Source organism: Squalius cephalus, assembly GCF_949319135.1.
Source record: "Squalius cephalus genome assembly, chromosome: 18".
Lineage (NCBI taxonomy): Eukaryota > Metazoa > Chordata > Actinopteri > Cypriniformes > Leuciscidae > Squalius > Squalius cephalus.
Genome location: NC_137139.1, coordinates 17,576,433 through 17,591,083, shown reverse-complemented (window position 1 = coordinate 17,591,083; position 14,651 = coordinate 17,576,433). Strand labels below are relative to the sequence as shown.

Genomic DNA, 14,651 nt, shown 5'->3' with positions numbered 1-14,651 from the left:
TACAGTACATGCAACTTTATGTTCATAAAACAGCTTTAGCACACCATTTAACTTGTACATTTATATTGTTTGTTTACAGAGGCACAGGTCAATGGAAATCAAGCACCTGAGCCTGAGCATAGGACATATGGGCAGTTTGTAGCCCTTTAAATAGGTCAGATTTTTTTTACACTAAAACATGTATTTCTGCCTATATTTTTAGCTGTAACCAGCTAAAAACCTGTGCTGTTTTAAACTCCAGACACGCATGGCCATCCTGGCCTGTCCAAACACAACCCACACCTTCTTCCTTCTCTATGGACCCGAGACCCAGATGCCGTAAAAGCACGGTTGGCTAATTAAACAGCCAAATATGCTCATCCATTATCAACATACCTTAGGGGTTCACCGTGGAAAAACTGTACATATGTGTAAGAGTGAGTGATAGTGGGGGTTGGGCATACCTCATGGGTTTTAGGGCAGCCTTGGGGACTCCCTTGGGAAGAAAAGGCCTATGGCAGTGCGAGAGGGATACTTGTATGAAGGAACGTGTGTGCGGTTATTTTGTTCTGTTGCCAACACAGCAGAAATCAGCTGTGCAAGAGACTTGCAACACTACAGTATTAAAATCTCTCCTTTACTCACAGTCATGTTGTTGCAAATCTGTATGACCTATTTCCTTTGGTTGAACAGAAAGATATATTGAAAAATGTGTAATAGTCAGTGGTATCTGTTCAGTGTTTGTTTTGGACCCCCATTTACTTTAATTGTTTGGACAAAAACAGGTCTTCAAAACAGGTAATATAAAGATAAGATAAAACTTTTTTTTTTTATCATTTTAAGCAGGGTTTTCCAAACTGGGGTTTGTAAGGGCTTTGTAGGGTTTTTTTGAGTTGATGAAACGTTAAATAAAATAAATAATTTTAAAATTAAAATAAAAAACAGCCTAAAAAGATGAAGTTCTTTATGTTTACCTGCATATGATGTGACCATTAGCCATTGACATGGAAACATTGTGATTAGTATTAGTATTATTATTTTTGTCAGAGTTCTTATATTGTAAGTATTTTACATCAAATGAGTTTGACTAACAAAAAAGTATGAACCGCTGCTTTGAGCATTAGGTGATGGTAGTGGTAATCCAAATGTAAAAATGTACCATTCATTATTCAATATAGATGGATGGATAGATGGATAGATGGATAGATAGATAGATAGATAGATAGATAGATAGATAGATAGATAGATAGATAGATAGATAGATAGATAGATAGATAGATAGATAGATAGATAGATATCCAATATTGTCCAATGACCAATATGCTGCCCATATATCATGCATCTCTGAAAGGGCATGCTAGTAATATAAATCAGAAATTTATGATGATGTGAGTTGAGGGGATTCACATTGTTTATGCTAATATCTGAATAAATTTAATATGCTGATTATGTACATTCATTTCTCCTGAGACCACAAGGCCTGCAGTTGTGTGTGTGTGTGTGTGTGTGTGTCTGAGACGTGCTTTCTGCTCCAGTGAACAGACAGTCACCCTGACTGATTCAACAAGGGTTGACTGAGCTTGTTGCTTTTAAACAGCTCTAAAAGTCCCTTATGAACCTTAAAACAATGTTCCTCTGATAATATGACTGTGAGAAGGCAAATAACACAACGACGGCACATTTGAAGGTCTGAATGCACATACCGAACACATTCTCCTGTCATTATGATCCCACATTGTTGCAGCGGTTCTAGACGATATATGGCATTGTTAGCACTGGAGTCACGGTGGCTGGTTTGATGGCTGCGCACGTGTGTGTGTGTGTGTGTGTTTGTGTGCATGTCTCTATATGGCAGACTGCAGCTCATGGTAATTGGAGAAAATAAGTCTCCCCCATCATTTCATTCCCTCCTTTACTGATTTCTCCCCAGTTTCTCTCGCTAGGTCTCTGCCTGATGTGAGTCATTGTAATGAGCCGGCATTCTGTCATTCCTTTACTTTCCACCCAAACAGCCCCAGTCTCTCTCTTCTCTCTAAAGCTCTGGGGTGTAGAAGACTTCAAGCAGCAGGAAGCGGCAGCTCTTTCCATAAGCATTCCCTTCATGATGCTGTATTTTTCCTTTAAAGCTTTCTTCCTAAAATCACGCTTAACAGACTCTGCTGTTTTATTCAGGTTATATTCTATATGATGAATGAAACAGCCTTTGAAAGTCATGCCTTTAAGCTGTGGCTGGTCAAGGTTCTCTGGATCTAATGTATTAAATGAAAGAGCTGGTGTGTTATACTAACACTCTGTTTGTCCATCAGTAGTTAAGCTTTGTCATCGAATAAATTACATTTTAAAATGCTTCCTTTCAGGAGGTCGTGTCTCCTCAGAAAATTTGATGAGAAAAAAATCTATAGCACAAAAATAAAACAATGCCAATATTAAGAAATATGATGTTAGACCCCCTAATTCGTGCTGTGGGTTTGATGGGGTATGTTTTTTATTTTTTGACAGTGTAAGTAATGTTTGTTTATTTATTATTTAAGCTGGAAAATGTGTCAGAACACCACTGCATGTTACCGTTTAAAATATATGAAAACCGTTTCCTTAACATTATTTCACACTATTGCTGTTTTTACTGAATTTTTTGATCAAATAAATTCAGCCTTGGTGAGCATAAGACTTTCAAAAACATTAAAAGGTAGTGTATGTCACTGACTGAGGAATATGGTTTACTTAGCTAAAGCTATTTTTACCTAACTATATCAGCATATGTTCCAGACAGAGCCTTGTCTGCTTGTTGATTGTGAGTGTGCAGCTCTCACTGATGTTCTGTTAGATGTGAAGATGCACACAGGAAATCTTTTTATTGTTTCTGCCTCTTCATTATTTAGTGTTAGACTGTTTCTTTGCTATTCCTGCAGAACCACATGACTTGCTCCTGGTTTTTCTTAGACCTGTTTGCCTAGTTTTGAATAAATGGCTAATTTAAGAGTCTGTCATGGTTGTCTGTTTTGAAATCTCTCCTTTTTTGAATGAATTGCCATGACTTCCAGTTTTTTTTTAATGATTGCTAAATTCATTTGATAGAGACTGCTGCTGCCAAACATTTTTATTTGCATGCTAAATACATGTTATTTGGACATATTAAACTTCTCATATTTTGTAATGCCACTGGATCTGCAAGTCTTAACCTATGTAAAAAGGTCAGGAAGATGCTAAATATCTTTAGATGAAGGGTTTTGCCTTAATGAATGTTGAAAAGAAGGGAACATGCGTGCAACTTACTGACCAAATCCAGGTTTTAATTAATTTAAGAGTGACACATGACACCAAAGACAAGGGAAAATAACCAATAAACATATTCAATATAAAATAGATTGTCTGAAACTAAAGAATAAAACAGAACCAGCAATAATCAACCATTAATAAGTTACACATTACATTAGCACAAACAATCATGTCTGTTTTGAAATTGTTTGTTTCACAGACATCATTTAAAGGGCTGTACAAAACTGATTATGCACAACATATGTACGTCCAGAGACTTAAGTAACAAAAGGAAGATTGTGGAGTTTCACCACTTCAAACGTATAACATATAAGAGTGCTACTAAACCAGACAACAGTAACAAATTCATATCAAGATGATGGTCTGTATGTTGAATGACTCATAAATTACAGTCATGAAAACGCCATTTGTTATGCTACAGTGAGAAAACTTATTTTCACTTTGTTTACACCCGCTTTCTCTCTCTCAACTTCTCTTGAGTGGTTTTTCCGACATGTAGTCCAGCTTATCTGACTTGTCTGTTCCTAAGCAACAGCGATCGGTATGTAGCATGAAGTGATGCAGGTCAATGTTTGACTCCTAAAGTTCCTTTCAGATGAGAATGATATATTAATGTAGTTCTGAGATGCAGTTAAGGCAAGACCATTTTTTATGTACAGTATTTTCACTCATTCTTCAGATAGTGAGTTTTCACGACATTTTGGGTTGACATTAATAAAAAATAAAATAAAAAAGTAATTTAAAAACTTACCAAATTTCTGCTTAATGACCTATTAGACCCGCAAAACAAAACGCTCAAAAATATGACGTGTAATTTTGATGCAATGTTTCGATTTTCAAGGCCAGCGAGAGCTTTCATCAAAATCACGAAATGTTTCAGGCAATGTCAACTGATAATAACTAGACAAACCGCCAAGAAAATCAGCTAAGTTCAATGAATGAGGAAAACTCATCAAACATACACAACCGTTCACAAGTTTGGGTTCTGTAAACTTTTGGTCTCTTATGCGCACCAAGGCTGCATTTATTTGATCAAAAATATTATTATTACAATTACAAATCCAGTCTTCAGTGTCACATGATCATAATATGCTGATTTGATGCTTAAGAAACATTTATTGTTATTATCAATGCTGAAGACTATTTTTGTGGAAACTGTGATATGGTTTTCCAGGATTCTTTGATGATTCTAAAGTTCAAAAGAACGGCATTTATTAACTTAACTGTCTTCACTGTCCTTTTTTTATCAATTGAATGCATCCTTGCTGAATAAAAATATTTTATTCACTCTTAAGGTCAATTCACACTGATGCTGACGGTCGGGTTTTGTCGATAAGTGTGTTACCCTTGTTGCCGTCTGTCGGCGTTGGTCTGCTCTGGCTTTCGCCAATTGAACGGGTTTAATCTGTGTTTGTTTGGTATTGGAATGTCTGAGAAGTGACATACTTGGCCTTACTGACGTGACCCCAAATCTTTAAACGGTAGTGTATGTTATTCCCTTAAACCGTTTCTTTGATCATTTTAAATTTGATGAACTACTTGAGTAGGACCACTGATTCTGAGGTCAGATTTTTCGTAATGCTGTCTAGTCTGACTTCTCAGTTCATTACTATTTGGCCATTTATAAGCCCAAAGTGAGGATTTAGTTGTTTTACGATTAAGCATTACACAACCAGGGGTTGTGGGATTTAAGTCAGAGATTACTAGAATGAGGTTTACGATGAGAGGAGAGTCCTCTGTGACAGTGATCCAACCGAATACATCAGAATCGCTGAAATTATATTGCAATCTGCCCAACCCAGAGAATAACCAGTAGCTTCACCACATAACTCTTTACAGGCCTGTTATTGAGAATTAGGTGTTGGGGCAATTGTAAGATTACTTTAGAAGAAAAGTTAACTGGCGCGTTCAAATTGTCTTCTTGATTATGCAACATTGATCAGTTTTGATGGACAGCAAAGTCCCTTAGTAATCCCCCATGACCTTCCCAGTCCATCTCTAAAATTACTTCAGCGAAAGATTTTGTTTTCTAGAAAAGAATGCCTGGAACATCTGGAAGGGATCTTTGTGGCAATAACTCCTGCTCTATACATAGAAATGGCCTGGGCAATGCTGGGTTTCTCCTCATTGACTGAGATTTATGACCCATTCTCTAGGGGCAGAAAGAGCATGAATGACTACAGTAGGGATGAGAGAGAGAGAGAGAGTGAAAGAGTGTATTCCAATACATCTGGATTGTACAAATGTGATTGGATGCTTCATCTAGCAGATTTATAACACTGTCCTCCTTTTTCAGGAGGACATAAAATCTTGTTTGGCTCCTCCCACGTTTGCGTGACTTCTAACAGGATCAAGTGATATTTTGATTCTTCGTAGATCAGTGCCAGAGACTTCAGCAAGTACAAGCAATGCATAATTCTGTTTTGAAACAGCAACTAATACCAACCTGTATTAAATCATCCTCTCACTTTCCAATCAACAATCACATCCATATTCACTAAAGTGCGTACTGTGTAACAGAAACTCATCCTCTTCCATTAAATTACGTTCACAGCTCAACCTGCATTCCCATACATGTATGCACACCAACAAATAAGACTACCCACAAATATATTCAACAGTGTGCAATATACTCTGCATTTCCTTCTTCGTCTGATTGATTGATCATTAATACAAAATGCAGTTCATGTAAAGGGAAATCAATCGATACTTTAGCATTAGGATGTGTAACAGGCAAAAACCTTAAACAACGGCAGCAGCTCTTTGTCGTAGGGATGAGTGTGTTTGCAGGTGGGGTGTCAGAATGGAAGAAGAACAACACAAGTGTAGAGAGAGGGAGGGGTCATCAAAGGTCATGACCTCCCCTTCTCTCAAACCCCCCCAACCAACCCTCGCGAAGAGCAGAAATGCGTTTCTTTTTCTGGAGCTGGGGTGGTGCGCGTGGGGCTCACATGATGGAACAGCTCTTGGTTCTCTCCTTGCTGAAGGAGGAGGTCAGGAGCTCTGCCTTGCTGGGCAGGTGAAGGAGGCGTTTGGAGAGCCGGCGGGTGGGGCTTTGCTTTATGGGGGGCTGCAGTTTGTTGAGGCACGTAAGCGCCGCTGAGCGGAACACGCTGTGGATGCTCTTCTCCGATGTGAACGCAGAGCACTCCAGGTACACCTCCGCTCCTACCTGCTTCGCCAACAGGGTGCCCTACATACAGACAGAATGCAGTCAGAGATGGAAATAGATAGACGAGGAGTCTAGTTTACACAGGGAGGGTTCAATTGACTGACCTGCTCATGGGAGATGGGTGTCAGTCTCTGATTGGACAGCTCCATCAGTGTGCAAACATCTGTACGCAGGTCTGTCTTGCAGCCGACTAGGATTATTCGAGTACTTGGGCAGAAATCCATGATTTCGGCTTTCCACTACAGGGAGAGAACTGTTAATATACTGCAAAATCATATTCTTAATGAGTATTTTTTTTTTCTTGAAAAGCAATACTATGTACGTAGTTCACCCAAATATGAAAAATGGTTTTGTAATTTTTTGGGGTGAACTATCCCTTTAAGTTGTGTTTTGATAGATTTAATCTTTAAAATAAGTGCATTTTGTTTTATGTTAAACATGTTTATACTTTAAATTTTATGAAAAAAAAAAATCTGCCAGTGCAATGAGACAAAATACACAAATTTTCTGAAAGGTCTTAATATTCTATGCATTGTTTCTTCTTAAATAAATGAATCTTATTTGAAGGATTTTTAGACATTTTAAGTAACAAAATAGAATATTTCAAATTTATGAAGTGATAAAATGTACTTCACCTTTTTCAGAGAGCTTTCGACAGTGTCAGGGCGACTTATGTCGAAGCAGAGCAGAACCGCATCTGCATCACTGTAGCAGAGAGGCCTGACATTATCATAATATGGTGAACCTGCAGGAGCAACCACATAACAAAGGTCAGTAATGGAAACTTAACATCAAATAACATTATACTGGTGAGAAAGAAGCAAATGCGACTAAATATGGAATATCAAATGTTATGGAGGGGATCTGGCGGTCGAAATAATGTAAATAGCAATCATATGGGAGGTCTTGTAATAGGTGTGTGTGGGCGAATCTCGGAGATTCCTTTATTGACAGAATGAGTTGCCGAGGAGGTCCTGTCCCCCACACACAGCAAACCTCATCTCATTTCGTAACTACGGCAACGGAATTGAAGGATGCACACAAAAACACTGCCACACTATAGCTCTATTCGATAGCAAATAAAGCAAGTCCATTAAAGACACATTTCACCCAATATTGATGTATTTGTGCTTTTTAGAGTATGGACTCAGCTCAGATGTTGGGTGTTGTGTGAGCCTCTCTGGGTCACGTACTACTGCTGTATTATGTAGACAGTGACTCAGCCTACTAGGTTTAGACAGAGTATATGGCTTACCAGCAGAAAGATAAGAGAGATATGACTAGACAAAACAATGAATCTACATGCAATCCTGATATCACGATCTATGCACTCAACTAGACTATACAGCTCTCAACAGTAAGGTCGTTGTAGCGAATGAATTCCAGTTTAACTGCTTTAAATGTCACCCATGGTCAAATTAATTAGTTTGCAAACAGAGATGAGGTTTGTTTCAACTGAAGTATCAGTAAAAATAGGTTGACAATCATAAACCGGTTACCATGTACCATCTTTTTCCAGTAAAAGACTATTGATGAATTTTTCACTGTTAATAATATTATTAATTGATATTTATATATTTAAAATCAATGAATATACATTTCTGTAAAGAAAAGTTGTTTAATGAAAAATTGTTTCATTTACAGCTGTCATTGTGAATAATATATTATGCTTTTAATTTTAATTAAATGATTTATATATTTAAAACCAATTGCATATTATTTTTTTAATATCTTATTTTTTTATAAGTTGAAAAATTATGAATTTACGACTATCACTATGAATTGTATTATAGTTTAATTATACTTTGAAATAGCTAATTAACTTATAACACTATAACTTATTGGTTTTAAATATATACATTTTTTGTAAATATTTTTTTTTAATGAAATATAGAAATATATTTTATTCTGACAAAAATATACAGTATATTTTGGTCGCAGATCTTCTCTATGAGGGGTCATGGATCTATTCAGACATAAACCTCAATGGTAGGACATCTTCCTGTATCCGTTCTAGGAGGCAATTGCTCTTTACAGCTGACGGTTTGAAAAACAAATTAAAACACTGTTTATTCCTCTTGAATCAAATTTCCAATGATAAGAGCTATAGAAGTGGCCCACACCAGACCAGAGAGCAGCCTCTCATGCCCGTCACCTCTTTGATCTGGAGAGTGTGTGAAGAGATGCCTGAAGCAGCGAGAGCCAGATGAGCAAATTCAATTAAAGCTTCTGTAATTAGTCGTGATTAGAGTGTGTTTGTGCATGTATGCTGATGAGTGTTTGCGTGTGGGTGCACGAGCATCTACCGCTCTGCCAACGTTCCTCCTGTGCGTCGCCACCTAACGAGGCTGTGCACAATTAACAAAGCCTAACTGCCGTAATGAGGGAATAGATGGGGGCCGTTTGATTGTCTTCTCAAGCTCTGATCTTATACTGTATGCAAGATTCTGAGTCAGTTGTTGTGCATGATCAAATTTATGTTCCTCCACAGTTACTCTTTTCTCTTCTGATCTGGATTCAGTGTCTGGGGTTACACAAAAAAAAATGGCTTTTTGATTTTACTAAAAATAATTAAGGCAAGTGGTTACACTAAATTAATTTATCTTCATTTTAAACATTTTTAGTTGAACTTAAATCAATGTTTTTTAGTTATTTCAGTTATATATATAACATTTTGAGTAGTTTCCAATATATTCAGTCTGCGATTGAGTAAATGGAAAAGACTTGTTTGTATTTGACATTCAGTTATATTGTACAATTGAAAGACTGTCTGTAACTAGCGCAGCACAAGTAGAAAGATACTTGTTACTGCACTGGCATTAGTAAAGCTATTGCTCATGGTCAAAGCATCATGCATCATAGTCTTTGTACATGCAGCCATCCACAACCTAACCAGAGGCTCTACTCTTCAGCACAATGGTAACCATAAAACCTCTTTTAAATCTGAAACATGACTAAACATTAAACACTCACTCACAGGTCTTTCCCTTCACTCAAAAACACATAAAATAACACTTCATTTCAACATTTACTCTCCTGATCCAGCCATATGCAAAGCATGCTGGGAACTAAAAATCCTCTGCTCATTTTCAACAAAAATCATTCATGTACTCCCAACAAAAAATCAGAAAAGAAATTATTTTATAAATATATTTAAGTAGATTGACCACAATGAAATTAAGACAAAATGTATAGCTACTGTGTTGCTTTAGCTCATTTTAATGAAGTAATTTAAACAAGCAGCAAAAATATATTTTTTTTTTTTTTTCAGTGTAGTTTTGACAGTTTTTCAAGTATTGTTTCACTGTTCCAGGTCAATATGACTGGGAAATTCCATCTGAGTGTTTTTAACATTCCATAATAAGATGAAATGTATAGCAGGAAATACCTTGAGACAGGAAGTCCTCCTTGCCTTGCACAACCACGTTCTCTCTCTTTCTTTCGCTCTCTCTCTCTCTCTCTCTCTCTCTCTCTCTCTCTCTCTCTCTCTCTCTTTCTGTATATGTATATGTATATATATATATATATATGTGTGTGTGTATATAATTATAGTAGTATTAATGACAACAACAATTAAATGATTAAGATATATAATTATATAAATATGTTTATTATCAAAGTGCCACTACTACTACTAATAATAAACTATTTGCATTTTAATAATGAAAATTGTTTTATTATTGTTTTATTTTAAAAAGCAAAATTTAAACAATAATTATTAATTAGTTCTGTATATAAAAATAATTTGTATTTTATCAGCTGCTAAGTCCGTCTATTTCTAATGTGTACAAATTAAAAATTTCGTACCAATGAAAAACAATGACTTCGTTGTCTCACATTGCGAGGTTCTGTATTGCAAACAACAAAATTAGAGAAAAACGAATAATCTCCCTAATCAGGCACCTATTATAGAAAAGCAATATCCCATCCACTCATCCTAAAAGTAGGCACTCAGTCAAGCAGTCAGGCATGACAATTAACAGATTCAGATCCATCAGGCATCACTGACTGATACGTTACACAACGTGCCACGCAACATGACCCTAAAGAACTCCGCTTTTCACTCAGCATGCAATATGACAGCATGGGATATAAAAATATTAAACCTATACACTTGCAAAGATTAATCTCAGTTGAAATATCAGTTATAAAAAAGGGACATTTGGGGAGGGCATGACACATCCATCCAAAACAAGATCCAGTGATACTCGAGCAGATAGTAGAATAGAAAGATAATGATATATGAAGCAAAGATGGGACTAAAAGAGAACTTTAGAGCCAGATAGATTGTTGGGTACATAATTGGTATGATAGCAGTAATATTAACCTAAATCCTATTTAAAGAGATAGTACCCCCCCCCCCCAAAAAAAAAAAACACATTCTTTTTGGCATTGCCCATTGTTAGATAACTTTTGGAAATCCATTTTTACATATATTAATAAAGTATTGAATGTTGAACTGATAAGAGACCCTCTGATAGCAATTCTAGGGATGAAGCCAGTTGTGATACAAAGTAGGAAAAAGATGTATTTATTACAGATATTACTGGTAGCAGCAAAGAAAACAATTACAATAAAATGGCTTAAAAAGGAGTCGCCAAACCAAGCTGAATGGCTAACAATTTTAAGAAATATTTACACTATGGAAAAAATTACATATTTGTTGAGATTACAGAGGGACCTTTTTATTGAAAGATGGGCACCATTAATGCCGGTGATGGAGGACCGTTAGAACTAACTCTGATTATATCTGCCAGGAGAACTTGTATATAACCCATGTTTGGTTTTAAGTTGATGTTTGTTCTGTTCACATTGTTTATTTTAAATGTTGTTGATTTAATTTTTATTTCTTCTCTTCTTTGTACTTCTGGACATATTCTCCTGTGGACTTGACCATATACATAAGAGTGTGTGAATGCTATGAACCCTTGTACAAGATATTGTTTCTGACTGGAAGTAATTGCTGTATAAGAAGATTTGAAGAATATTCAAAAAAAAAAAAAAATAATAATAATAATAATAATAATTCACGCCCATAATGTTGTTTTGGACCCCACTGACTTTCATTGTTTCAACTGTTTTTGTCTATAGGTTTTTTTTTTTTTTTACGGTGAGTAAATGATGACAGATTTCTTTTTGAGGGGAACTATCTCTTTAAGATGTGTATTTTTTCACGTAAAGCTCTGTGAATCCAAACATAGATTAAAGAAATTAGACTATCAGAAGAACATTCCATGTCTTTTTACTAGATAAGAGCTATAGCTATCAGTCACTGAACCACAGCTTTCTACTACTAGCTTAATCTTAATAAGATACACAGGCACAGATTACACTTAATCAGATACACAGGCAAACACACAGACTAAACATTCCCTGACCAAATACCTTGATACTATATTGAATCACAGGCACTGAAACAGGAGCTGATCTCTGTAATCCACTTCAGAGAGACTGTAACTCTAAAAAGCGTCATCAAAAAGGCTTTGCATGTCACAGTGAGACATTCCAAAACATGGCAAAGCCTTGTGCAGTCCTATACACAGCCCTGGTTATTTTAATAACCAAATCAGAGATCTTGTCTGATCCAGAGGCAGACAGAAGGTGAAGACATCACACTGCAGCGTCTGACGCCTGAGGACAGGTCTCAGGTGTAGCAGATGCCAGATCCTCTCGCGCACTTACTGCAGCTTCACATGTCTGCTTGTATTCCCTAGCTCAGGGCTCAGGTGCTGATGGTGTGTCTTTCCTGTAACGTCTGACTGACCTACTAGCCCAATAACAGTCAACACAACAGCCGAGAATGCACACAAACAAATGCATGTGGATGATTTACAGAAAGTCATTTTGTAAAGTGAAAGTTTGTTATTGTAATGCTATCCAGCAAAACATAGTCAAATCAAATCCAAATCTATACTTTAAAATATAAATTAACATTTTTTCTAACTGAAAGTCATTAAGGATAAAGGAGTTAATAATGCAACATATGATGCCTTGAATTAAAATATCACTGAACAAAACAAGTTCAATTTATAGTCAATCAGGGACTCGGGTTACACTATTTTCTTCCATTTCACATGGGTTTATGATTGTTTTATTCATTTTAATCTTGTCCAGACAGTGAATGTAAATGGGGTCCAAAACAACACTGATATTTGTGTTATTTTTTTTCAGAATATCATATCTTGTGTTCCACAGAAGGTTTGGAACGAGTAAATGATTACATAGTTTTCAATTTAGGGTCCATTTAACGATATTTCTCAAAAGTGCTGTCTCATGTGTAAAACTTTATTATTTAGCAAAAATGATTGAGTGCAAATGTGTTCATCAGTTTAAATGCGCTGTTAAGCACACCAGCATCACCGCTGTCTCTCTCTCTCTCACCTGACGTGTCCCATAAACTGAGCTCCACGCGCTGCTCCTCTAAATCCAGTCCAGCTGTGTAGTTCTCAAACACTGTTGGGACGTAAGTCTGTGTGGTTGGGAACGAAATAAAACGTTACATAATGGCTTAATCGCTTAACATTTGTATAAAAACCAATTCGTTCATGTCGCATAAAACGCCTTTATCCTAGGTTATGGTTTGTTGCAAATGTGTCGATTTTTTTCTTCCAGCGTCAACACGTGCACAGCACACAACTCACATGAGAAAGATACATGGAGTATCACCTTGATGAATGAACATCCAGGAGAAGCGTAATATATTTCGCAATATATTGTTACATAATGTCATAGGCAAGTATCCAAGTGCATTACTATAGAAAATAGCCTACACATAAATACGCTTAAGGAATACATGAGAGAGAGTAGGACATACCTCAGGATAACAGTCTTTGGCCAAGACTTGCAACATTGCAGTTTTCCCGCACTGCACGTCTCCTACTAAAACCAGTTTACAACGCATTACCAAAGGCTGACTGATTCTTCTCTCCTTCATTGTAAATAAGACGGTTCTGTCCGCGTTGGCTCTCTCGTATGACGGCCCTGGGCAGTTTGTTCAGACCGCATTGGGGTTTGGACTAAATCACCACGAAATAGAGAAATACGGCACTGCGGCAATTTATACAGCTCTGTTATCCAATCAGCGACGCGCTCTCCTGCTCGCGCTCGAGTTCCACTGCCCCCGAAAGGCGCCCACCCAGCTGGAGTCCGCACATTGATTTAGCCGAGATACTTACTTCTAGCAACGGTAAGGTAACTAAATATGTAAAGCGAGGGTTTTAAGAAAGTTTACGGGGAAGCCGCGAAAACGACATAACAGACGTGAGATCAAATAAAAGTTGAGAAATTCTCTAAAATATCTCTAAAAGAGAGTGGTAAAAATAATCTCGAACTCTTTACGTGTTATACAAGCAGCATAGGCTAATCTTAATGTAATAACTATTATAAATACAAAGTGCTCCTCAAAATAATTATGCATGTAGCTCATTAATAGTAATATTATGTAATATTAGGTTAATTAAACTGAGTCAGCAATATTATGAAAAATATCTTCTGTACACTTTTCAGGTTGGTGAAACATTTTCAACACAAGCACATTTTGGCCTTTTGATGTTGCATTTTTGGGTCAGTTGTAACTTGTTTCACATTTTGTTGTAAATCTCATCTCTCTCTGTCTATAAAACATGCAATATGCTTCAAGTGGTTATTCATATATGTACATGTGCACAACTTTAACATCAAGGCGATGTTAAATAAAGATAATAAAGAATAGCAGTCACAGCAGCAATTGTTCTCTTCTCCGCCATTCTCAGAGATTCCCAGTAAATACGACTTGAGAGGGCGTTCATGTCCAATTTCCTACTAGGAAACTCGTATTTGCGATAATTCCAATAGCACGTTAAGGCTTCAAAATCCACAGCTGTTTCGCAGAGAAAGACTTCGAAGTGAGTGACATCACTGTAGCTTGTTGCTGATTGGATCACCTGGCAATGTTACAACTGACCCCTTAGTGTGAACTGTGAAGGGCCCATATTCACCTCCTCCGACTCAATGACAGAAACAGGTGGATAAACGACCACTCTTCTGTCAACTTTATATTGACCCCGAGTTGTGTAAATGTCTGATAACCTCTGTGGCGTTATTGACTGTGTTGAGTAACCATTTGACTCTTTCCTGGTATTCCCTGATCTATTTGTTTGGCTCTGACAAATGAGAGCGTAATCAGACGAGTGCAAGTCCGCTCACGCAATAAATCTATAAACCGATCGCATTGTATGTGTGTTGT

At 36.8% G+C, this 14,651-nt stretch overlaps 1 protein-coding gene and 1 long non-coding RNA gene across 2 annotated transcripts in view; one reads left to right on the top strand and one right to left on the bottom strand.

Moving 5' to 3' along the window:
• Window positions 1-2,589: 2,589 nt before the first annotated feature.
• rnd1a (Rho family GTPase 1a) lies at window positions 2,590-13,578 on the bottom strand. The gene is made up of 5 exons (XM_079849488.1): window positions 13,242-13,578; window positions 12,809-12,896; window positions 7,063-7,172; window positions 6,532-6,666; window positions 2,590-6,448 (listed from the first exon to the last, which is right to left on the bottom strand). The coding sequence occupies exons 1-5, from the start codon at window positions 13,359-13,361 to the stop codon at window positions 6,203-6,205; spliced, it is 699 nt and encodes a 232-aa protein (XP_079705614.1). The 5' UTR covers window positions 13,362-13,578; the 3' UTR covers window positions 2,590-6,202.
• The window catches only part of LOC307145871, a 42,227-nt gene continuing 34,647 nt past the window's right edge, over window positions 7,072-14,651 (top strand). The window contains exon 1 of the long non-coding RNA XR_013819011.1: window positions 7,072-7,197. This is a non-coding gene — a long non-coding RNA (uncharacterized lncRNA). The remainder of the gene's footprint in view (window positions 7,198-14,651) is intronic.

Bases quoted from the DNA above. Each gene is read 5' to 3' on its own strand.
- rnd1a (XM_079849488.1), bottom strand. From the start codon at position 13,361: ATGAAGGAGAGAAGAATCAGTCAGCCTTTGGTAATGCGTTGTAAACTG. The intron at 6,667-7,062 runs GTGAAGTACATT...CTCTCCCTGTAG, and splicing joins TCGAAAGCTCTCTGAAAAAG to TGGAAAGCCGAAATCATGGA. The intron at 6,449-6,531 runs GTCAGTCAATTG...GTCTGTATGTAG, and splicing joins CACCCATCTCCCATGAGCAG to GGCACCCTGTTGGCGAAGCA.